The sequence below is a fragment of the Notamacropus eugenii genome, chromosome 3 (genome assembly GCF_028372415.1).
Source record: "Notamacropus eugenii isolate mMacEug1 chromosome 3, mMacEug1.pri_v2, whole genome shotgun sequence".
Taxonomy (NCBI): Eukaryota; Metazoa; Chordata; class Mammalia; order Diprotodontia; family Macropodidae; genus Notamacropus; species Notamacropus eugenii.
The window spans coordinates 152,350,419-152,376,538 of NC_092874.1; the positions used below are offsets into that span (position 1 = coordinate 152,350,419).

General features: G+C 36.4%; 1 protein-coding gene across 2 annotated transcripts in view; it reads left to right on the plus strand.

Moving 5' to 3' along the window:
- Window positions 1–26,120, plus strand: part of RELN (reelin) — a 553,318-nt gene that overhangs the window by 341,340 nt on the left and 185,858 nt on the right. For both annotated transcript variants that reach the window (XM_072653135.1, XM_072653136.1), the window contains exons 12-16: window positions 555–706; window positions 12,881–12,993; window positions 15,701–15,909; window positions 16,715–16,843; window positions 22,927–23,036. In XM_072653135.1, the coding sequence (XP_072509236.1) occupies window positions 555–706; window positions 12,881–12,993; window positions 15,701–15,909; window positions 16,715–16,843; window positions 22,927–23,036 (713 nt within the window). The remainder of the gene's footprint in view (window positions 1–554; window positions 707–12,880; window positions 12,994–15,700; window positions 15,910–16,714; window positions 16,844–22,926; window positions 23,037–26,120) is intronic.

Sequence of the window (26,120 nt, forward strand, 5' to 3'; positions counted from 1 at the left end):
GATAAGCCATATATGACTTTATGTCATCTGAAACAGTAATTAGATTAATATTCTTGACTTCAAAGGACAGGGGACCAGTGGGTGAATGTTACAAAGAGTTAGGTTTTTAGCTCAATTTAAAGAAAATTTTCCTAATGATCAAAATTCCTCAGAACTAGATTTAGTTACCTCAGAGCATGTGAAGTTTTTAAAGGAAGACTGGATGTCCAGTCTTCCATTGTTTGGACTTCATAAATTCTTGAATTATATTTTAGTCTAGATGACATCTGAGAACCCTTTGAGCCACCCTAAGATTCTGTGATTCTTTGATTCCCTACAAAGTGATTCAAGAACCCAATCACTTGAAGCGTGAGATATAATGGGTGAAACACAGCTGTCTGGATCACTAAGGTGTTTTCTTTCTCATACCTTCAAGTTTATATTCACAACTTCATTATTTTTGAGATTACCCATTAAGAAGGGAGCTGTCCTTGCTTTAAGTAAGGTAGATAATTCTATTTGTTTATATTTGTCTTACCTATCTTATTCTTAATGGATCTCTTGTTCTATTTCAGGTGGGATATATTGGGAGCTGTCCTTGGCAATGAATGTGGAACTCTAGAATCAGGTTTATCTATGATCTTCCTAAAAGAAGGAGAGAGAAAAATATGTACTCCATACATGGACACAACAGACTATGGAAATCTGAGGTTTTACTTCAGCATGGGTAAGTGAATAAATTTTCATAAAAGTTGACCTCACCTAGGTTAGAATTAGGTTAGAATTCATTCCTAAGGAAATCTGACTGTTTTGGGCTATCTGCAACAGAAAAGAGAATATTCATAAAATTTAAGCTACATACCTCGTGATCAGAAGAGGGGACTACAATGGTTACACTTGCCAGTGACCAGCCCTACTGTTAACTCATCTACAAAGAGTACTCCCCATGGTGTATCATCATCCTGCTAAAAAACCAAAATGCCTTAATAGCCCTTTTATCCAGTGGTCATAGCAGAAATGATGACAAAAGTTGTAGAAAAATTAAAGCGGTCAAATATGACCAACTCTGCTAGTTTCCCAAAGGATTTCCTTCCATCACAAAGCCATTTGATTTCATGCATATAGTGCTATTATGTATCTTCTTTGAGACTGGAAACTCTGAAAATTATATGGTATATTGTAGCACACTATATTTTTTATTTTTGCAAATGCTAAAAAAAAAAAAGTTTGGATCAAACTTATTTCCTCTATGGTATAGTGGGAAAACACTGGCTCTAGAGCAGGAGGGGCTGGATTCAGATACCACTTTCATGCTTTCTGCTTGTGTGATCTCCTGGAACTTCAGTTTCCTCATCTCTAAAATGAGGAATTTGGACTCCATGGCCTTTCATGTCCCTTCCAGTTTTAGAGCTATAATTCTATGAGTCTTGACTCTTTAAAATATATGAACACAAAGTATTTGGAAAAATCCATGGAGGAAGTAGGTGTTGTAATTAGTGACATGCTAAGCTATTGTTTCGAACAGTAAATGACAAAATTATGTGTTCTGTCAGTGGATCTAGAGTGTTGTACCAGTGTCACATGCCTATTTTGTTGAGTGACCAGGAAACAGGATGAACTTTTCCCAGCCTTTTGAATCATGGCTGCACTTGGAAGAGTAACAGGAAATAAACTTTGTCCACCTTCTGAACTTATGGTAGAAGTTTTCATTCTGAAAGGACAAACATGCCTATTGTCTCACCATCAGCACAGCCTCCCCTGCAGTCTCATCCATTTCATCTTTACCTCTCCAGGAATTCTCTGTTTTATAAAATAAAGGCTGTGTATATTGAAAACAAAATATAAAAACAAAATTTTAACTGCCAACATTCAAAAGTAACACACAACTTTGACTCTACAATGATTTGTACATTAAAATGCCATTCATTGAATTTAAAAATCCAGATTTTTAAACTAAATATAATTTTATTTAAAATTATTCCTTTGGAGGACCCAAAGACAAAAAAAAATGATGTAGTCTCTGCCCTTCTGTATCAGTAAGCACACAGGGGGGGCCTGCTATCACAGGTTCTTAGATCTGCACCTCTAAAAGGAAAGGCAGCTTTTGAAGGATTAACAATCTCCTTTAATCAAACACATATATCATTCACTTAGTTCAGGAAATCAACAGACAGTGCTTCCAAACTGTCTGACATAAGTAATACATATAATCACAAATAAACAGACAGGTCCAACTGTCTGACCACAGTTGCCAGAAAGGGAAGCACCTGGCTTTTAAAAGCCGAGGGGCTCCTTAGTGGCTTCCCAGAATCTCGTCAGACACACAAAGCCTCTTCTAAAAGCTAATCCTCAAAGTAAAACCTCACCCTCACAGTATACCCTTTTTTGAGTCAGAGGGCATCCCAATCCTTGAGAACCAGTGCCTCATTATCAAAAGGTCTGGGCCTTCCTACAAATCTTCCCTAGTCAAACTCTCTTTAATGAGCAGGCCCATTAATGGGTGGGGAAGATCTTTAATCACATTAACAATACAAATACATACACTGTTTCTAGTTAGAGAAACTCTTATTTCTGCACTTTACTCCTAGTAAAGACTCTTGGTTGATAAAGGCAAGATTCAGTCAGAGGCATTATACTTCTTGATTATACTAAACCAAAAACAGCAAAAGATCCTAGTTTGCTTCCCCTTAGTTTATAATATAGTAGATGGACAAGACAGTCTTACAAAAAAATATAGTTATATATATATATATATATATATATATATATACATACATATATATATACATATATATATGATGTGTATATTTTATGTACATATATATGTATATATATATGGAGAGAGAGAGAGAGAAAGAGTCCTACTTTAAAACAATTTAGAGAGTTTCAAGTGCATTTTGTTTATGTTGTTCAGTTGTTTCAGTCATGTTGGACTCTTCATGACCCTGTTGGGAGTTTTCTTGGCAAAGATCCTGAAGTGCTTTGCTGTTGCCTTCTTCAGTTCATTTTATAGATAAGGAAACTGAGGCAAACAAGGTTAAGTGACCTGCTCAAGGTTACACATGTAGTAAATGTCTGAAATCAGATTTGAATTCAGGTCTTCATAACTCTAGGCCTGAACTTTGTCCACTGTACCACCTAGATGCCCTCCTCAGATGCACAGGAGATATTAAATGGAAGAATTTACGAAGGGTCAAGAGAGGAGACTTCACAGAAGAGGGGGCTTGTGATCTGAACTTTGAAAGAAGGGAATGATTTTAAAAGGCAGATATGTAAAGAAAGTCTGTTTCAGACTTGGAGCATGAGGCATGTAAATGCTCAGATTTGGGAAATGCTGAGGAAATATGTATGGCTAGTAGTCTAATTTTCCTAGAATGTAGAATATGTCAATCAACCAGCATTTACCTCCTCTATGCCTGGCCCCAGGCTGTGTGCCAGGGATAGAAGTACAAAGAATGAAATAATCTCTACTCACAATGAGCTCATTTTATGAGGAAGAATAGTAATACAGAAGCCTGGAAAGAGAGGTTGGAGCCAGATTGCTGAATGTTTTGAATGGCAGACTAAGGATTTTCTATTTAATCTTATAATCACTGGAAATCTCCTAAATGTTTTTGAGTAGGGCTGTACTGTGCTTCTGGCATTAGAAAGATGACTTTGTTTGTAGATGCACAATTGATTAAAGAGAGAAGAGCCCCACAGAGGGGAGAACAGTTAAGAAGGTGTTTTCATAGTCCAAATAAAACGTAATTATAGGGCTTGGTGGGAAAGAAAATGGGTGTGAAATATGGCAGAAGTCGAATTAAAGAAAATTGGCACCTGACTAGATGTAGAAATTGTGCCGAAAGGAAAGAATCAAAAATGATGAAGCTTGAGGGACTAGGAGAAGATTTGTGCCATCCAAAGAAATAGAGAAACAAAGATGAGGCTACTGCAGGGTCTTGTGTAGGGAGGACATGATGGGTTTAATGTGGGACACATTGAATATGAGTTGCTGGTGAGCAATTCAGATAAATATATTCAGCAGGCAGTTGGAAATATAGGACTGAAGCTCAAGGAAGAATATCAATTTGGCAACTGTTTGCAAAATAGATTGTTTTGGAAAAGGACCAGAAGCAGGTAGACAGATTGAGTGGCTGTGGCAATAGTGTAGTGAAAGATGATGAGAATCTGAGGTAGGACCTCCACTATCTGAGTGGAAAGAAGGAGACAGGTGTGAGAGATGTTATGGAGGCACAATCAGTAAGAGTGACAAATGATTTAAGATGGCAGAAGGCTTTGGATGATGGAAAATGAGAACCTAAGGATGACGTGCAAATTTGTGAGCCTGTTTGACTAAAAAGACTGATGCTCTCAACAGTAATAGGGCAGTTTGTGGAAGCAAGACATTTGAGTTGTTTTGAGATACCTACAGGTATCTACCACCACCCCAGCTCAGATTCCTGTTTTCATTATGCGAATCTATGTGCAACAAAGCCTGATTGTTTTGATACTTTATTTTGTCCACTCCTCCCCACCAAAATCTTGCCAAGGCCTGGGAATCCTGAGACCTAGAGGCCACATGTAGCCCTCCATGCCCTCAAATACAGCCCTTTGACTAAATTCAAACTTCACAGAACAAATCCCCTTAATAAAAGGATTTGTTCCACAAAACTTGGACTCAGTCAAAAAGCCGCACACAAGGACCTAGAAGGTCACAGGTTCCTCACCCCTAAACTAGTTTATTACAGTTTCAAATGGTCTTTGGTTTCACCAATTTTGGTGCTTCCTTTGGTGATACAGATTATAACTCTTTCATATAGAATTTCAGTTGGAAGGGTCTCCATTGTCATCTAGTCGAACCCATACCAGAAAAAAAAAAAAAGCTTCTCTACAGCAACATTCCTGACAAGTAGTTCTCCAGCCTTTTCTTAGAGACCAGCGGTGAGAGGGAGCCCACTACTTCCCAAGGGTTCCTATTCCATTTTAGGATAGCTCAAGTTGTTAGGAAATTTTTGCTTACCTCAGGCCTTAATTTTTCTCTTTGCAACTTTCACCCTTGCTTTTAGTTCTTCCCTCAGGGAATCAAACATTTGCAAGTCTAATCCCTTGTACACATGACAGTCTCTTAAATACATGAAGACAGCTGTCATGTTCTCACTGTTCTCTAAGCTAAACGTCCTCATATCCTCCACCTGATCCTCATATGGCAAGGTTATGTGGCTTTTCATCGTCTTTGAACGTTCTCCAGTTCATTGACATATTGCCTACAATTGGTTTCCCAGAACAGACACAGTATTCCATATGTTGTCTGACCAAGGAAGGATGTATCAAGATTTTCTCATATCCTGATTTCTGGGAGCTATCTTTTTTATTGGAACCCAAGATTCCATAAGGTCTTTTTGGCTGCCAAAACTCAGTGTTTATTCCTATTGAGTTTGTTATCTACTAAACCATCAGATTGTTTTTAGACAAAATGCAGTCCAACCTTAACTCCTCTATTTTGTACTTATGAGATTGATTTTTTTGAATCTAAATGTAAAGCATCATTTATACCTGTTGCATTTCATCTAGTTGGATTCAGCCCAGTGTTCTAACCCATCAAAGTTTTTCTCAATTCTGAATCTGCCATCCAGTACATTAATGATCTCTGCCATCTGTAAATTTCATAAGGATGGTATCTATGCCTTTATCTGGGTCATTGATAAAAGTGTTAAAGAGCACAGTGCCAAGCACATATCCTTGGGCCATTGTACTGGAGATCTTCTTTGATGACAACATGAAACCATTAATGATCTAGTAAGTTTAGCATCCATCTAACTAATGAGAGACTTTTCCCACTAATCATCCATACAGAATGTACCCATCAGATTGGTGGCCTTTTGTTATCCTGAGGGCACCAAGATTTTGTTGTCTCTCAGTCTAACAATATTAATAGCTCATATTCCTTTCTGGTCATTTATGTGCTTAATAATGTTCCTTACTTACTTGTATCACATAAATTCTTTGGTAACATACTGCAGCCTGGTAAAATAGCCAGTGCAGGCAAGATTGTTAGCATTTTATAGATGGGGAAACTAAGAGTCAGTGAATATATACAACATTCAAAGTCATAGTCGTATGCTAGAACTATTATAAATAATCAACCAATAGCTGAGAAATTTAGTTGGAGTATGTACTAAAAAAAATTTTTGCTTGATTATATTCATATAAATCAAACTCCTGAAATTTTTCTTAAAACTGTATTTATCACCTTTAAAAATGTATCATCTAGATGGTTTTCAATTTAAAATCTAAGGGCTTGTGAATACCATGTAAAAGATCCCAACATTTTTTCACTTTTTCTTCATTATACATTATGAAGAACAAGAAAAAAATATTATTTTCACTAGGAAGTCATGTCACTGCGCCTTCCCAAGAATGATGGATCCACCCCCTAGTCCTTTAGATTAATTCTGAAGTGTTTGTAATGTCACTGCAACCACTCTTACCATTGTTCTCTTTCCTCTTGTGTCACGTTTTAGGGCAGAGGGGAGCTCCCCAGTGTCTTTTAGACCTTTTAATTATTAGTTCTTTCTAAAAGAAAAATGTAGTAGCAAATGTTATAAATGATGTTCATAAGCAAGCAGAAAATGAAGAAAACAGAGATCTAATCTGAGGATGGCATTTTTCCATAGGCACTTATAGTGTGCTACTAACATAGCCTTATGTTAATTGTGACCTTTGTGTTTCTCTGTGCTCATCTATTGATAATGGTTTATTATGAGCTCTACACTGAATTACATTTCTGAAGAGAACGTTTTGTTTTAGTTTGCATTTTTCCCCTGGACCCATTGTTTAGAGGTGTCTTTATGAGCCGTACGCATCATTATCACAAAATCATTCAGTATTGTTCTGAGTACCGTCCATAGGCCTAAAATGAGATTACTTTGAAAAAATACAGGTGTAGATGAAAATTAGTTGTACAAAGCCTATTTATTATAATTTTAACACATTTATTTCAAGTGTCAGTTAAAATATTATTTTTTATTATCACTGTGTAACTGAAGATATTGTTTCTTTGGATGCATGATAGACTTCTCTCAAGTTCTATGCAAGCAACTTCTGAAGGGGAAGGAATATGGCATAGTTTCTCACTAATGGGGTAATAATGTTTTTAAGACTAATAATCAGAATAATATGTAAAATTTAGATGAATCACCAAATACCAGTCCACAACAGATCAGTGCTCAAAAGAGCAAATAGTTTTCAAAAGAATTAGTATCAATGACCACATGCAACAGTGCAAAATGCCAAATTTCAGCTTAAATTAAAGGTCTACAAAGGGTGCTAAGATCCAATAGACTCTTTGGATCTTGAACCCCAAAACAGCTGTTTTTGAAGGGATTCAAGAGGATTACCGGTGAGCCATACTCCAGAGCAGGACAGGTTCACTGATAGAAAGTCTTAAATATTGCCTTGTGACAACAACATTACCAGGGCTCGCACAAACACATCTACTTTTGGCTGTGTGTCTAGCCAAATAGATGGTTGTTGGTGGGACACTGAAGGAGCCACTCTATGGCGCACAACTTGCAGATGATTGAGAGGCAGGATGGGCAAAAGAGTCTTTATGGAAGAAGGTACAACTTTGCGTCATCATTATGAAATGCAAAGAAATATGGTGAGCATGAAGGCTGATCAGGATAAGGTGATTCAATGTGAACAAAGATGTAAGACAAGATAGAGGGAGAACCGTAATCAAAAACTAGTGCAGCAAGCTAAAGGACTTTTTCATGCTTCCATAGAAATATACATTATCAGTAATTCTGCTTTTGAAAAAAATACAAGAATGTATGTATATATTTATGTAGTTATGTTTATATGTTAAGATTTAATTACTTAAACCTACACTAATATTTTAGGGACACTGTGTAAACACATATACCTATGTGTTTGTCTGTCTGTCTGTGTGGTGCTACCTGCCTGTGAAAGTCCTATCCAGGATCACAAAATATTAGATCTCATAAACACAATTTTTATAACCATTGCAATTTTACAGAAAGGAAACTGAGGCCCATAAAGGTAAAGTGATTTATTCAAGATTACATAAGTGGCAGTACTAGTGGGCTGGAACTCAAACCACTTTTAAGTGTTTGACTCCAAGCCCAGGGTTCTTTTCCCTTAAGGCTTCTACTCTGCCAAGTATAGTTATAACTTAAGGACAATCAGACTGATTAACATAATTAGCTAATAAGACCCTGTGTAAGCCTTTTTTTTCTCATTTTCAAAGTTACAAAATAAATTCCTCAAAGCTCATAGATTTTGCAATTATCTTTTAATGGAGCCATTGTTTGGCTTATTTTGCTGACCTCAACTAAACTTAGAGATTTTTTTATATTTGCATTCCTAACAAGTTTATTTCAAAGTATTTTGATACTTCAATTGGTATTGAATGGTTTTAAAAGATTCTCAACAGTTGGGCAGGGTCCATATGGCCCTTCACATGGACAGTAGATCTTCAAACGAGCAGTACATCTGTCTCCTAGTAGAAAATAAAGAAAATTATTTTCTAAGATACTTATATTCCAGATAAATTGTCCTGCATTCAGGCAAAATTATTTCCAAACAAGAACTCTATTTTTCTGCCAACAGAACCAATTAGGAATGAATCTAAGTTACAGTTGCTATAGTAACAGGACTTCTTCAGTAGACTTGGTATCAAAGTGATTGACTATCAGAAAGGATGTCATTGACATTAGATGCTCTCTAAATCCAAGGTCCCACAGATGCCTAGCTGATGGTGACCTTTGACACTCAATAAGGAAATAAAGTATTCAACTCTTGATTACTGGATGGAGTTTTCCTTTGGGGGATTGACTAAAGCCTAATTTTAATTCCTTGTTAACTTTCCTTTAGCACCCATTGTGCTTCTGAGTTGCTTCCCCCTGCTTAAAATTGATGTTTACTTAGTAATGCAAAATGATTTTGAGGTAAAACTAAGAAAAGCATAGAGAATATGACAAAACAATTCAAATCATACATTTATAGAAATAGTTTGCTACTTTGGGTTTATTGGCTGTTTCCTATATCCACGTGATTGTTCCACACTCATCACTCTAAATAATTAAACATTTTTGTAGAAATAATTCTGTTTATAAATATTGATTAAGGAATTAAAGAAAATTTTTATAGAAAATGAAAGATAATTCTGAAAGAATCTGAAGAACAATGAGAAATTCTAGCACCAAGGAGTGACAGATTTATTAAAACAAAAAAAAGTATATGATCATTTCTTTTTCTTTGTTAATTTATTTTTAGTTTTCAGCATTCACTTCCATAAGTCTTAAATTTTCTCCTCCTCCTTCACTATTCCCTCCCCAAGATGGCCTACAATCTGATATAGGCTTTACATATACATTCCTATTAAACATATTTTTACATTAGTCATGTTCTATAGAAGAATTTTAATGAATGGGAGAAACCATGAGAAAGGAAAAAACAGAACAAAACAAATAAAAGGAAAATCGTCTGCTTCACACTGCATTCAGAGTCCATAGTTCTTTTTCTGGATGTGAATGGCATTTTCCATCATGAGTCTTTTGAAATTGTTTTAGGTCCTTGCATTACTGAAAAGGGCTAAGTCTATCAAAATCAGTCATCACAGACTGTGGTTGTTACTGTGTAAAATGTTCTCCTGGTTCTGCTTACTTTACTCAGCATCAGTTCATATAAGTCTTTCCAGGTTTTTCTGAAGACCTCCTATTCATCATTTCTTATAGCACAATAGTATTCCATTACATTCATATACCACAACTTCTTCAACCGTTCCCCAGTTGATGGGCATTCCCTCAATTTCCAGTTCTTGGCCACCACAAAAAGAGCTGCTATAAATATTTTTGTACATGTGGAGCCTTTTTCCATTTTTATGATCTTTTTAGGATACAGCCCTAGTAGCAGTATTGCTGGATCAAAGGATATATACATTTTTATAGCCCTTTGGGCATAGTTCTAAATTGCTCTCCAAAATGGTTGGATTAGCTCACAGCTCCACCAATAATGAATTAGTGTTCTAACTTTGCCACATCTTCTCCAACATTTCTCGTTTTCCTGTTTTGTCATGTTAACCAATCTGATAGGTGTGACGTGGTATCTCAGAGTTGTTCTGATTTACATCTCTCTAATCAATAATGATTTATAGCATTTTTTCATATGACTATAGATAGCTTTAATTTCTTCCTCTGAAAACTTCCTGTTTGTATATGATCATTTCTACCCATGCAGTTAGCTGTGTTGTCAGTATAACTTATAATTGTAAAAAAAAAAAACCGAATTAATAAAAAATGAATTTCAACTTTGAAAATTCAATTCCTATAATCACCTGGGAGCCATTAGGAAGTGGCAGGGAATGTTAAAGAAAAGGTGTAGCAGAAATAGCATGTGAATGTAATAGAGTAGTATTATACCTTGTGGTGTTTGTCCTTCGTTCTCGAAGAGGACCATGACATCAAGATGATGACATGACTTGCAGTTGACTTTCTTTGAGACAGGGAGGGCTGTGCAAGGTCACCAACCTCACTTTCTTCTCCTGAGCCATCTGGGTAAATGACAAATGTGACTGATTCAAAGAAAGGTTAGATGACTTGTGTGAATTGATGCAGAGTGAAATAATCAGTCATTAGAACGACTTAAGAAATAACAATAACATCAAAGAAAAGTTTGAAAAACCTTAGAACTCTAATCAAAGCTATAAACAATAGTAGATTCAAAAGACTGATGATGAAATATGCTTCCTACCTCTCGACAGAGAGAGATAATGAACTAGAGATGCAAATTTTCAAGCATGACCAATGTATTGATTTGTTTTGTTGGACTATACATATTTGTTGCAGGGAAAGACTTCTATTGTAAGGCTTAATAGTTTAGTGGGTAGTGGGTCTAAACCCCTTTAACAAACTTCATTTCATCTTATTCTTGTCACTCCTTCCATTTTCTAACCCTCAAAACACGTTTCCCTCTCCATACCTGCTTCCATAGGCATGCCCTCCTGTTCTGGATACAGTTTCATAGCTTTCAGAATTCACTGGTCATGGGAGAGCAGTCCTTGCTCCTCATTACCACTATGTAATGTTAATGTAAGGTTATGGTAGGTGGGTAGAAGAGTTAAAGATCTTCCCTGCCCATTAATAGGCCTCAATACCTTTTGTTAATTTCCTCCACTCCTGTCTCACACAGCCTTCGTTTTTGGCAAGGCAAACCTTAGCTATGAAAGCAGCTGAAACAGATACTGTGGAGCTCTTAGAGCCTGGTTATCCATTGGTTGGACATCAAGGTTATCCATAACATACTCTGGACCATTGTCAGTCATCCTGACTTTTGTCTTGCCTCTGGAGTCTGATGACCCTGAAAAAGAGGGGGAGCCTGATGACTTTGCACAGCTGTGTCTCACTTAAATTCAAGTCAGGACATCACCCCATAATGCCACTGGTTTTATTCAAAAAATGAAGAATAAACAATAACAATCTTTCCACAATTATTAGATATTATTTCCTTCATACCCTCAACCTTCCAGCCAAATAGGCCTATTTACTAGTTCCACATATAGAACATTACATCTTCTGTCTTCATACCCTTGCTTGAGCTATGCCCCCAGGTCTGGGATATACGGTTTGCTTCCTTCTGCCTTTTAAAATCCTTTCAGAGTACAGAGCATGTGCCATATCCTCCCCTCAGCTGCTTATCCTCTTGCTTCCCACGAAAAAATTACTGGATTTTCTGTGTATGTATTCTGTATTTACTTACATGGGTTTCTCTTTAGAGTAGAATATAAACCCCTTAATAGCAAAGACTGTTTTGTTTCTCATCTGTTTGCCTAGCTACTAGTAAAATGCCTGGCACACAGTAAGCACTTAATAAATGGATATCAGTTGTTTTTAAAACATTGTGTGTCTGTAGTAAGTCACTTAACTCCTTTCACCCTCCATTTCCCCTTCTGTAAATGGAATGGATAGATAATGCCTGCCTTTCTTATACTTACTTCATAGGGTTGTAGTGAGGATTACAGAATATAAAAAAATGCCTCAAGGTTCTATGATGTCATCACATTGAAGCTCTCTCCACCAAAGTAAATTGTGGCTGCCTATAAATTAGTGCATTCGTGTTAAGGCACTTACTGAGTGAGGCTCAGGGAGATTGTGAGGATCCATTTACTGTCACACAGTTTCACAGCATTTGAACTTGGACTCTCCTTACTACATTCAGTTGCCTCTCTAATGGTATAACTTGATTGATATAATGGTTTATATAATTTTATTTATATAATTTAAATATATTCTGTACATAATATACATTTATATAATTTTACAAACCACTTTTCTGACAACCACCCTATGAGATAATATGAGAATTCTTTGAAAACTTAAAAGTCATTATGCAAAAGTAGAGTGGTGTTATTAACAAATGAATTCTCCAATATGTACTAAAATGTAAAAACTTACTGATAACTCAGCATTTTGAGGCACAGTTAATATTTATGAAAGTCTTTGGAAATGAATATCAAGCAGAATATTTGTTAATAGTTACTTGTCTCTGAACTTCAGCAGTAAAAGACTTCAAATATAATCCCAAAAGCTGATTTAATAGAAGGTTGAACAGGTCCTTTTTCTATAGGTTGAAAGGTGAAGATACAAACACTGCTTCCTCATAGCAGATTATTCTTTCAATCTCATTCAGCAAATAGTTATTTATGTCAAGTTTTTTATCTTTGTTGCAGCCTGTTCTGAACAGCGTATAAGTGGTCTCCTCCCTGCCTGTTTTCTTTTAGGTCACAGTGTAACCACAGCTTGATGTAATTATTTGTTATAATCCTGGAATTTAATAGTGTACCCTATGTACTGATTGATTCAAATAAGTGTTAATAACCTAACAATCATATATTGTGCAGGAGGAGTTTGTGACCCTGGAGAATCTCATGAAAATGATGTCCTTCTCTATGCAAAGACCGAAGGAAGAAAAGAGCATGTTATTCTGGACACGCTTTCCTATTCATCCTACAAGGTAGACACAACCAGCCTATGACACTTCCCTGGCCCTTGTCGGGCTACACATCTATAGAAACTCTCGCAGATACAAAGGGGAAAATGGCTTGTGCCAACAACCCCATGAGATACAATTAGGAATGAAGCTGCTCAATTTCAGTGAGATACAGTGCTATCATTTATGGCAATGCCTTTAAGACTCTTTTCGTTCTTAGACTTTTGAATTAAGGTCTTACTAGGAAGGGGTAAAATACTATCAGAGAAAAGAAGGCAGGGCCTGATATGCTGAGTGACAATTGGTCTTGTCCCCTTGAAAGCCCTGAAAGGATCTCTAATTATGCAGCCCCACAGGAGTGCCATCAGGCATAATTAATATTTATCCAGCATTCTGAGATTCCCTAGACAGAGGCATTGTAGAAATGCAGATGATCATTACTGTTGCTTTCTTCTTGGCTAATTAGAACTGCTGAGGTCGACCTTTTTGCTTTGCCCTTTGGATTTAGGACAGGTGTTGATTCTAGTTGTTTGCAAACATCTTCAAAATTATGTGAGATGCTTGTCATGGGTTTTAGGGGTTTTTTTCTAATTGTACATTTATTTGTGCTGATATGATCTTTATTAGTTAGCCTTTGTTCAGCACCAATGACACCCTGTAAAAGAGCTTCGGGACGTTTCTTGCCCAGTGTGCTCTTAGTTGAGATTTGAAAGGCACAGTATAAGCAGAGAGATCACTGACAGAAGGGTGAAGAACCAACATGACCCACATCTGGTGGTCTGGGGTACTTGAAAGGGATGCTGTCCCTAGCAATAGCTCGATAAGCCTTGAGAATATTCGGAAGGTGTGAACAATTCAGTTTTCCTTTTCTCAACATAATATGATTAGGCATTTGCCCAGCTGTTTTCATTCAGATCCCATCATCGGTCCTACTGACATAGAAAAACATTTTGAGCTGCTTAGAATAGACCATATTTTGGCAACTTTTGATGATATCAAATATCATCCAAGTCGGTATATATCAACTTCTCTCTGATTTGAGCTAAGCGGAATGCAAACATTTACTCACAATAGGGTATTTGTGAAACACTCTTACTTTGAAACTGTCACAGTAGAACTGGTTAAAGGAAGTAAAGATAGAAAAATCAATATGTCTGAGGCAAGAAAGAATTCTCCTAAGATATATTCAAGTAGGGAGATTTATGAATCAAACGAAGTAATGTTATCCACTTAGGAGTATGACCTCGGTTTAATTCACTGAGTATTTATTAAATATATACTCCATGCCAGGCACTATGATGGACTGTGAGGATATAAGGACAGAAAAGAAATAGTGCTTGTCTTCAAACAGCTTATATTCTATTTCAGGGAAATAGCATGTATATGGAAATAAATAAAATGCAATAGAGAAAATAAATACATGTAATATACATTAACACAGAGAGAAAATAAACACAAATTTTGAGTAATGTTAGGAACATTATCAGCTAGGGGTATTAGGAAAGGCACTTGTAGGTGATGGCACTTGATCTAAACTTTGAAGGGAACTAGAGATCCCACGAAGCAAAGGTGAAGAAGGAGAGTGTTCCACATGTTTGTTCAGCCTGTGAAAAAGTCCAGAAGTGGGAGATCAAATATCATGTACAGACAACACAACAACAAGGAGTCCTGGAATGTAGAATAGGTGAGGGTAAATAATTTAAAGTCAATCTGGAAAGATTGTTTGGAGCTACATTGTGAAAGGCTCTAAATTCTGAACAGAGGACTTTATATTTTATCCCAAGAGCAATAGAAATCCATTGAGGTTTCTTAAGTAGGGGTGATGTGGGTAGATCAGTGCCTGAGGAATATCAGTTTGGTGTCAGCATAGGAGATAGATTGGAGAGGAGGGAGGCTGTGTGCAAAGAGCTCAATTAGGAAACTGTTGGAATAGTCCTGATGAGTGATGATGAGGAAATAAACTGACACATGTGAGTGAAAATTTGGTAACAAACGAGAGAGATGTCATGGAGGTGGAATCTAAAAGACTTCATTTTGTTCAATGGTTTCAATTGTGCCCAACTCTTCATAACCCCAGTTGGGATTTTCTTGGCAAAGCTACTGGAGTGGTTTGCCATTTCCTTCTCCAGCTCATTTTACAGATGAGGAAACTGAGACCAACAGGGTTAAGTGACTTGCTAAGGTCACACAACCAGTGTGTGAAACTAGATTTGAAATCAGGTAGATAAGTCATCCTGGCTCCAGACACATACTCTATCCATGACATCACCTAGCTGCTCCAGAATGCTTCATACTTGATTGAATATGTGGGATATGAGGGAGGGTAAGAGAGATAACTCCTAGACAGCAAAACTGGATGACTAGAAGGATGGTGACACTCTCAACAGAAAAAGGAATATTAGAAACAGGGGCAAATTTAGGGGAAAAGATAAACTACTTTTTTTGAACATGCTAAGTTTAAACAAGCAACATCCAGGTGGAGATGTATAGCAGACGATTAAAGAGACATGCCAAAGATGTTGAACTAGACCTCAGATGAGAGATATAAACTGCATGTATAGATCTGGGCATCATCTGCAGAGAGATAATAAATAGTTGAATCCATCAGAGTTATGTAATCACCAAGGGGAAAGTGTGTAAATGGTGATCTTCTTGTGTGTTCCCCATCATGCCATGCACTAGGGTCTCTTGTTCATTATTACCGTTGCAAAGGATTTTTTTTGTTTTAAAGGTTCCATCTTTGGTTTCTGCCGTCATCAACCCTGAGCTTCAGACTCCTGCCACCAAGTTTTGTCTCAGACAAAAGAATCACCAGGGATATAATAGGAATGTCTGGGCAATAGATTTTTTCCATGTTTTGCCCGTTCTGCCTTCAACAGTGTCTCATATGATACAGTTTTCTATCAACCTTGGATGTGGAACTCATCAGCCTGGTAACAGGTATGAAGGCTGAGATTTTAGTCAAATATTAAATGAGAAAATGAATTTGGCAACAAGAACTAAAAATGAGGAGTGTGTATGTGTGTGTGTGTTCTCTGTAAAATCTTCTGGACTTTAGTAAAGCACTAAAACATTTTCATCCTTGTGCAAAATTAGGTCACTTTAATAATAAACAAATCTAATAGTCATTCTCTATTATACACATTTCCCAAATGTATGTATATGATGTTACTGTTAAAATTCAAGTTATCTTATAAGGATCCTCTGGAACAGCAGTATAAGTTGTGGAAGCCATCCACTGGGAGAGATAGCTTTAAGTGAAGGAAAAATGAATAATCTATGAAAAACTTGACCCCCATGTCAATGACATGTGACCTCCTAATAACAGTCACTAAAATCAGTTAGCAGTTGGAAGGCCAGGCATGACTTCTCGTTCTTGATCACTAAAGTGTTGCTTTTGTCCTCTCTCTGGCTTAGAATATGTCACTCTCATTTTAGCATGATGAAATGGCAATGTGAGACAAGGTAATTGCCTTCCAGTCTTTCAATTTCAGGTGCTGTAACTCAGGTTATTATTTGCCATCTTAAAAATATTGAATTTAACTTTGCACAAGTAATGTGGCCATTTGTCAATCAAGGGCAGTTTGTGTGTCAAGAAAAAGGAAAATAACTATTTGAGAAAGACCTCTTTAAGAGTTTTCTGTGTTTGTTCAACAAATATTGGTGTTGTGTTCACTCAGGTATGAATTGTTTTACTTTGCACATCTTTACCCCTTCATCATCATTTATTTTTCTGTTGATGCAGTGTCAACCTAGAATTTTCAACCAACCATGGGCGCTCCTGGTCTCTGCTTCACACCGAATGCTTACCGGAGATATGTGCTGGGCCACATCTCCCACATAGTACTGTCTATTCTTCTGAAAACTATAGTGGGTAAGTATATTCTTCCTAAAAATCGTGGCAGATTTGAAACTTTTGACATGCCAAAGAATAAAAGCCTCTTCTTTTATATCTGGCTGCCCTAAAATAATAAGCAAGAGCCATGGTGACTCTTTTAATATACTTTAGAAAAGTGGCCTGAAAAAATATAAGAAAGTACTTTAGGTAAATCTGGTCATAAAATCCCATCTTATCTTTTTTTAGCTGTAATTCAACAATAATATTTGTTTTTTAAAAGTGCCCATTTGTTGGATTCTAATTACTTGTAATGTAGTTTGTCAGTTTCTTTGACACAAGAAGTTATAGGATAAGAAAGGAGATTTGTACTTTTTTCTATTCAACTGCATTTTTATTTTAAAAAATTATTCTGAATTAAACATAAAAAAATAAACATTTCCAATTACAGAGCAAAGTGCAAAAAGAAAATTCCATATGAAACCATGAGGCTCTGTTTCATACCATTTCCTCATACATACATGTGTACACACACACACACACATACACACACATACATGGATGGTTGGATAGATATGTATATCCTTCTACTTATATATAACAAATTCCATAGGCTACTCTCCAAACTTCCCTGCTCATCTCTGTCTTCCTTTGAACTAGTCTATATTCTCTTTTGTGTGTATTTTACAATGTTTGTGACTCTCTTTTTCTTGGCATCAATTTTCCTAACTACTACTTTTCAATCCTGTCTCAATTAAAAACCAGGAGGAAAAAAATAAAGCTTGTAACAAAATTGTATAGTCAAATAAAGTATATACATTCCATGGCCATGGCCAAAAATATGTTTCTTGCATTCATCATGTCTCTGTCAGGAGCTAAGTAAGATGTTTCATCACAGATCCTCAGCAAACGTGATTGGTCATTGCTTTAATCAGGCTTTTTAAGTCGTTCAACACTGATTCTTTTGGTTTGTTTCCAGTGTTGTTATCGTTGTATAAAGTGTTCCCCTGGTTCTGTTCACTTAACTTTCCATTAGCTCGTGCTATCTAAGATTCTTTGAGGTGATCTCTTTTGTCATTTCTTATGAGATTATATTCCAATACATCCATATACCACAATTTGTTATCCATTCCTCAGTTGAAATGAACCCCTTAGGCTCTAGTTCCTTTATTTTTTTTATTCTCACTTGTTTCCCTATTGAGTTTGATATGTTTCTGTATGAAACTGTTTGTGTGTGTGTATCCCTCCTTTGAATATTTCACATAAGAGTGAGATTCCCATGATCCACCTCTTTCTCCAAATTTGTATCCTTTTCACATACCGCAGTTATGAGAATAAATTCTAACCTCACCTTTCTCCTTGGCGCAGTAGCGCATTCCTTTACCTCTCATCTCTCCTCCCTTTTAAAATCCTCAGAACAAAACTGATTCACCCACAAGGCTGTTTTTCTTATTTCACTTCCTCAATCACTTTTTACAGAATTCAAAGGTCTGAAGAGAAACTTGTTTCTTCTCCCTTCATTAGAATGAGAATGCCTAATCATCTTATTGCTACTTTCACTTTCTCAAATAAATTTACCTCTCTAGATTTCTCTGGATTCTTGTGTTTGTATTTTAAGTTCATATTAGCTCTGGTTTTTTATCAGAAATGCATGGAGATTTTTTGTTCCATTGAAGTGCCATTTTTCAATGCTACCATCTGTGTTTAACTTTGCAGGTCATTCTTCTTGGATATAAGCCTGTCTCTTTTGACTGTTACAATATCGTATTCTAAGATCTCCTATCATTTGTAGTAGAAGCTTACAGGTCTTTTGTGCTCCTGATTGTGATTCCTTGGTCTTTAAAATGCTTCTTTCTGGATATTTGAAATATTTTGTCTTTGATGTTGGAGCTCCGAATTTGGACTATGATATTCCTGGCCTTTTCTTTGGGGGGATCCTTTTGTGAAATAGATTGTTTCTATCTTTACTTTGTCCTCTGATTCTGATAAATATGAGTAATTTTCATTTATTATTTCTTTAAATATGTTAACCAGACTTTTTAATAACTGTTTTCAGTGATTCTTATAGGTCTTAAATTATTTATCCTTGACTTGTTTTTAGGTCAGTGTTTTAATATCGAATATCTTACATATCCTTCTACTTTATACAAAATCTTTTGATTTTGTTCTAATATCTTCTTACTATCTAATGTAGTCATTGATTTGTATTTGGCCTATTGTACTCTTCAGGTATTCCATTTTTGTATTAAAGTTTACAATTTTCTTTTCTCAGCTAATTCTCCTTCCAGTTTTTTCTCCCAGAGCTTTTATATTTTTTATCTCATTTCATTTCTTATTCATACTTATGTAATTTTTATGGAAAATACATTTCTTCCTTCAAATCTCTGCTCATAGCTGTTTTGGAACTGCTTTCTCCTTTTTCAGTGGATTCTGAATCATCTTGAGAACTTCCATAATGTTTCGTATTGTCTACTTTGATTTACTCATCTCTCTAATTCCTGAATTGGAGCTTTGTCTTGGGAGCAAACTCTGTTTCCTGTTGTCCTTTCTGATGGGTTGTTCAGCCCTACAATAATCTTGCCCTGAGTCACTTGGTTTCTTTCACAGACCTTTACCTCCCATGATTAGCTTCCCTTCCCCTGTGTCTTTGAGATTCTGAGAGCTGGATCTGCAGGGCCCTGAATGGCTTCTTAAGACATTGTGCTAGAGATATCAGAGACCATGAATGCTTGGGATGTTATCATTAAAGTTCTTCTGCATACTATTGGTCACTGCCTCTCCTGCTGGTTTTCAGCATCCCCACTCTAGGTTTACAACCACCATGAAGTGTTCTAACTTCCAATACTATAAGGAGTATTCAGCTCTCTTAAGTACAACCCAAAAACATGCCTGTAGACTACAACCATCTCTGGTTGTGCTTGGAGGCTGCCGGCTTTTTTGCTTAAAGGGGCATTAACTTCTGTGGCACCTTCTTCCTTCTTTCCCGTAACTTCTGACCAACTTTTTCTGTAGTTCTGAAATGAAAGAAATAACTTGCTGCTGTTTCTTCTCCTTGAATTTCTTGATCATTAGTCTGCTGCTAATTTCACATTTTTACTGGAGTAGCAACAGCTAGATCCCAATTAGGGCAAATAATGAATCCCATGAAATAGTCACATTATTTGAATTCAGAGTTATAATTATATGTAAAATATAGTCATTGTTTCCAACTCAATAGAAATATGCAATGGAAAATTTTTAAAATAAAGTTTCTCATGTTTGCTAACATAACAAAAGATAAGAAAATGTATTTCTGGTTCAAGTGTATTACAAAATAGTGTAGCAATTATAAAAAGCAAAATTAAAAACATTTTAAATTACTGAATATCATATTTAAAAATAACCCTGCACTTAGGATATGATGGAAACATCATCATTGTAATTTAAAGTATTTTAGCAGTGTATACTGAGCTATCTTCTCCTTCTGTGAATCTTCATACATGTGTTGGTAGATACAGATCACTTTATCTGTATGTCAGTAAATTTGCGTGATCAACCTCTCACACAGGTGTAGTTTAATGAGCTAGGGCATTATCTAAAATCGGTAATGTTGTCTGACAATGCAATATTGTTGTCCCTGCGATGTTTTGCAATAGCTGGGCTCAAATGACTTGAGAACCCATCTTTGAAAACTCCTTTCATCATCCATGCTTTATTATTTAACTACCAAAGAACTCGAAGTGACCAGTGGCTACAGCTTCTCAAAGTACAAAGATTGGGGGGCCAATAGGCAAGCCTCAGTTTTGAGTTAAAATCCCTTTGGCATTATCTCCCCAAAAAATCGTCAAGTGACCTTAGACACTCTAAGTCAAATTTGAGATTTTTTTTCTTTGAAATGTAAGTTCTAAAAGCCTTCCTTTTCCAGAATGAGCCTATTTCATCCACATTAAAAAACTGTTGATCAGTGTATCTGCTCTCAATTATTTTCTCCAGAGCAACTTCCCAGAGTGTCTTCATCTGCACTGACCACCTCTTTGGTCATTTTAACATTTTGCAATTGAACCCAGTTTTTTAAAGTGATCAAACCCATCAGCACTTTCGGTAGAACTGTCTTCACTCTCTACTTGATATCCATTTTCTTTCACTGCCTTAAACTGGAAGCATTTATCTAAATACCTGCTCTGTATTTTTGATTGCAGTTTTCAATAAATACTGCTAAAAGACACTCCACTTCTATCACTAGACCTTTCTTTACCCTGTAGTTGTTTGCAAACCACAGGAAGCTGATAAAGATTTGGTTTTTTTTCTTTTACTGTACCTGCATTTTTTATAATTTGTATTGTCAGGCATGCTGACATCTTATCCTATTTTAGAATTACTGTGACCGTATTGATGCCTTTCGATCACATCAGTTTTTTTGTTGTAATGGAATAAAAAACATTTTCTTTCTCTTTTTGCACCATTATTGTTATCTCAGGAATTCTTTCTTTTTTGCATTTTCTTAGGGATTCTTCTTCAAAAATCTTAACACAACTGTTGTGAATATGGGATCTAATAGCACATCACATCCAAACATGACAATAAACTAGTGCAGATTAATAATGTAGCAGTTTGGTAAGACCCTAGACTAGCTCATATACATTGTAGTGATTCAATTTTGATTTGCATTAAGTGTAATCTGGTATCATTTTGTAATTCACACTAAATCAAATCTCCCATTCAACTTAGCTCTGTGCAGGAGCTCGGCAGTCTGCCTTTATTCTGGCAGCTATCTTTATCAGAGGGTCAGCCCCTTCTTATTTCCATGCTCACATGCTCATACATTTTCACTTTATGAACTTGGCATTGAGGCAAGTGAGAAACAAAATAGACAAAGCAGAAGACTAGAAGTCGGGAAGACTCTAATTCAGATTTTGACTGCAGAACTTACTAGCTGTGTGACCTTAGACAAGTCTCTTAACCTCTCTAGTCTCAACTTCCTCATTTGTAAAATGAGAATGTTGGACTTAGTGACCTCTAAGATCTCTTTTAGCTCTAAATCTATGCCCCTCTGATCACTATAAAGCCTCAGTGGAGTTAGAAATATTATGGAGTAGTGCTATAAGTGCTTAAAATACAAACACAAGCAGAATACTTTTTGTTGTTCCGTTGTTTCAATCATATCCAACTCTTCGTGACCCCTTTTTAAAGTCTTCTTGGCAAAGATACTAGAGCAGCTTGCCATTTCCTTCTCCAGCTCATTTTACAGATGAGGAAATTAAAGCAAATAGGGTTAAGTAATTTGCCCAGGGTCTGAGTAAGTGTTTGAGGCCAGATTTGAACTCACGAAGGTGAGTCTTCTGACTTCAGACCTGGCACTCTCCCCTAGCTGCCCACATACCAGTCTTCAAAAGGTATAAAAGTTGGCCAAAGAGATAGATTATTTCCTTGATTCTATTTGATATACTTTACCTTGAGAAGGACAATCTGAGCTGTGTGGCACTCTCTTAAGATAGGTTGTAAATAGACATCCTGTCTCTACATAGCAGCTGTAGGCAATCTACCTAGGGATTTCACACCAACTTTAAAAATGAAGAGTATGTTTGAATCAAGTATGAAGTTCTACATGAGAAAACTGGAAATTAGAAAAAGTATTACCTTTTTTACCATGAGGTGCATTTTAGCAGGTATGTGTCAGTTTAAAATGATCACTAATAAAAAGTTCAGATGCATAATAATTTCGGTCAATAGAGAGGTCATAATAAGTTAACAGATTGTTGGACCAAGCAGTTAAAAATTATCCCTAATAAATTTGGATGCATAATAATTTAGTCAGAGGTTCATCTTGTTGGAGTTGGAAGGACATTAGAGATCATATAGTCCAGACTTCTAATTATATGGGGAAACTGAGGCCCAGAGAGGGTACACTTGTCCAGAGTCACAAAAGTAATTAATGGCACACCTGATCTAGGATCTTGATTTCTAATCTAGAGTTATTTTTACTGTACCATGGGCATCTGAGAACAAGTATAAATGGATTAAAGAGAGATTATTAGCAAAATAGCTACGTCCAACAATATGTGCAGAATATCTTGTGCTTAAAGTAATTGATGATAATCTGAACTTAGCCATGAATTAAACTTCGTGTGTTCAATTTCTTGCAGGTGGAACCGAATAACTATCCCTCTCCCTAATGCAGCACTAACCAAGGACACCAGGATTCGCTGGAGACAAATGGGCCCAATCCTCGGAAACATGTGGGCGATTGATAATAGTTAGTATTTATGCCTATTATAATCACATACCATTGATGTAAACTCTTCCTGCACTTCTGTTAGTTCAGCACAGACTTCACCACATTTGGAAGTTTATAGCCCTGAAATTCATTAAACACTCTTTCTTCCTTTGTGCCTATGCTTTCTGTTAGGAAACCCAGGGATAAGCAATCAGAAAAGGCAGTGGAGTCAGCAATAAAAGGTCCTGGTATTTTGCAACATACATAATTAAAATGTTTTTAAAACTCCGAAACTCAAACTCCCGGGCTTGATGACAAGGGATAGCCTAACATTCCCTTCAACTGTTTACATCGAATTAACATAAATATATTCCATGCTGCACTATTAAAATAAGGCCTATTCTTCTCTTAGTGGCTGCCACAACATCTGGGATGCTCATATGCTAAACACAGAAGACCTTCATAAAGAAACACCATCACTATAACAAAATGCAAAGCCTAAATGATTCATGAGAGTGTAAATATGCCTATACTGTCTGCAACGTTTCTCACAAATGTTCTTTCCTTTCTATTCCCATGGCTACCACTCCAATGTAGACCAGCTGTACCATTGCAATAGTCCCTTAATAGGACTTCCTGCCTCCCCTCCCAAAGCTCCTCCAATCCTTCCTTCGTATTGCTGCCAGATTTCTTTTTCTCATATACTGTTCTGGTCTCACCACAAAATTCAACCTTCAGTGGCTCCCTATTGCCTGTCAACTAAAGTTTAATCCTTTCCTAGCATCCCATAATATCATGCCAACTTATGTTCCCCATTTTATCTAGTATAGCTCCCAGTCATTAATTTTGTGTTCCAAGTAAACTGAACTAATCTCTGACCTCCAAATACATGTTGAACTTTCCTGCCTCCATACCTTGGCTCATGCTTTTACCTAGGCTTGAAACATCCTTGTTCCAGTCTTCATCTGTCACATTTCTTCTTGTCTTTTAAAGTCCAACTCAAATGCTTCCTCTACCATGAAGCTTTTTCTGATTGGTAACAACCTTTACCCTCAGGACTCTCATAGCACATAGTTTCTTAACTCTTTAAGGCACTGATCAAGTACTAGTGTGTTTTCATTATCTATGTATGCTTCTGACCCCCTTATTGGACTATAAGTTCCATGAAACTTTTCTTAGCTAAACGTTTTATGGCACAGTGTACTTCATGTCTTACACACAAAATAAATTTTTGTGGAATTGAATTGACTTTGGGAACATCTCTGAAGATGAATTTTTTAAAATGCATGAAATTCCAAATACAGGGAAGTCAAGATAACTCTTTGGGGAAGATGTTATAGTCTCATGCTTATAGTTAGTAATCTGCCACCAACAGTCTATGATGCATTGTCACTGTAAGTTTAAACAAATGAAATGACTGTAGTTAATAGTGTTGCCATAACGCAAACCTAGAAGTAAGAAATCTTAAATTCTATCCTCAACAAAGGCAAGGAACTGCCTCAGGCTCAACCTAAGCAACTGCCTCAAAAGAGCAATAACCAGCTCTCTGTCTTATCTGCAAGATGGAGAACGTGACACTTGCCTCCTTCAGGGAGTCTGTGAGAATTCACTAATGAGTGATTCCTTTTTCCTTCCTGATTCCTTCTGAATCTTTTCTAAGTCCTTCCTGAAAACAGAGAGTTATATGTTAAAATAATAAAACTGTGAAGAAAAGTAAACTGGTGGATGTCAGAATTTTGCTAGGGAAATATGTCTATGTATGTATGTACATATGTGTGTGTGTGTCGTCTATTATTATGGAGTCAGATTCAGTGTCTATGCTGCTTAATTACAGTTTATACTTGTATAGAATTTTTAGGTTTACAGAGCTTTGTCCTTACAGCGACCCTGTAAAATAGGTTATGCAAGAATTATGACTTCAGTTTTGCAGGTAGGGAAATTGAAATTCAAGGAGAGATGGGATTGAAACCCAGATATCTTGACCCTAAGTCTAATTTTTTTTCTGGATTGCCACATCATCTCTTTTTTATAAGGAAAGAATTTTCAGAAACTTCTTTAAAATATTCAGACAACCATATTGGTACCTAACTTAAAACTAGCATGTAGGTTACAAAGAGGAAAAATCCACTGTTGTTTGTTATTAAGTTTTGAGTAAAGTTGTTGGGATTCTTCTGAGGAAAAAAAGATGAAAGTGGTGATACAGAGAAAAATATTTGCTTTTTTCTTCCATCGCCTCAAGAAAAAAAAGAAATTATTTGTTCATCATCAAAAAAATTTGCAACCTAAGATCATCTTTAATCCATTAAAACTCTTGGTTAGAAAATTGTGGTGACAAAGAATACTTTTGTTAAAACTAAATTTTAGTTAATGTCTTGGGGATGTTCATTTTTCATTCTGATGGAGACTTTTTAAGCACTCTGCATGCCCAGTTTAGTAGGTTTGGAGAACTACCTGGCATCACCTCTAAGCTGTCCTGAACTGCACAGCAAATTAGCCCATCTAAAAACCATAAGACATGTATGCCTGGGGCCATTGAATTAGATTTTCTCTGGGGAGAAAAATGGTACCCATGTACATACTGAGAGTGGTTATTTCCTTGGCTTCACTTTCCTGAGTGCTAATTAGATATATTGTGTAGTCCATCCAGCAGCCAAGGGCTACTTCTGCTTGGTATAAGTACCATATTTGTCATCAGCGTCATCCATCCAAAAACCAAGCACAAAAACCTATGCTAACATTTTGTTGATCTTGTTCTATCCTGAGGCAAGGCCAAGGTAGGACCACACCAAGAACAAGACTCGACAGCCTTTTTTTGGCACAGGCTGGGAAATGAGAAAAGGCAACAGCTGGAAGATTCGTATTTGGGAAGTATACAAGCAGAATGGCTAGATTTTACCGTGAACTTCCAGTAGACAGTGGGATGCTCAACTGCCAGGGATGCTAGGTTCAGAAGAAAAATGTTATATGTCGACAAGAAGCAGGAAGTCATACCAGCTTCAAGCCTAGTTTGAAGAGCAAGTAAAAAAACAAACAAAAAAATGGTGTTGGGTTTGATACTGAGAAAACAAAAAGCATACAAGTTTCCAGTAGAGTTTGTAACTTACAACCTTCTTTCTCACAGAT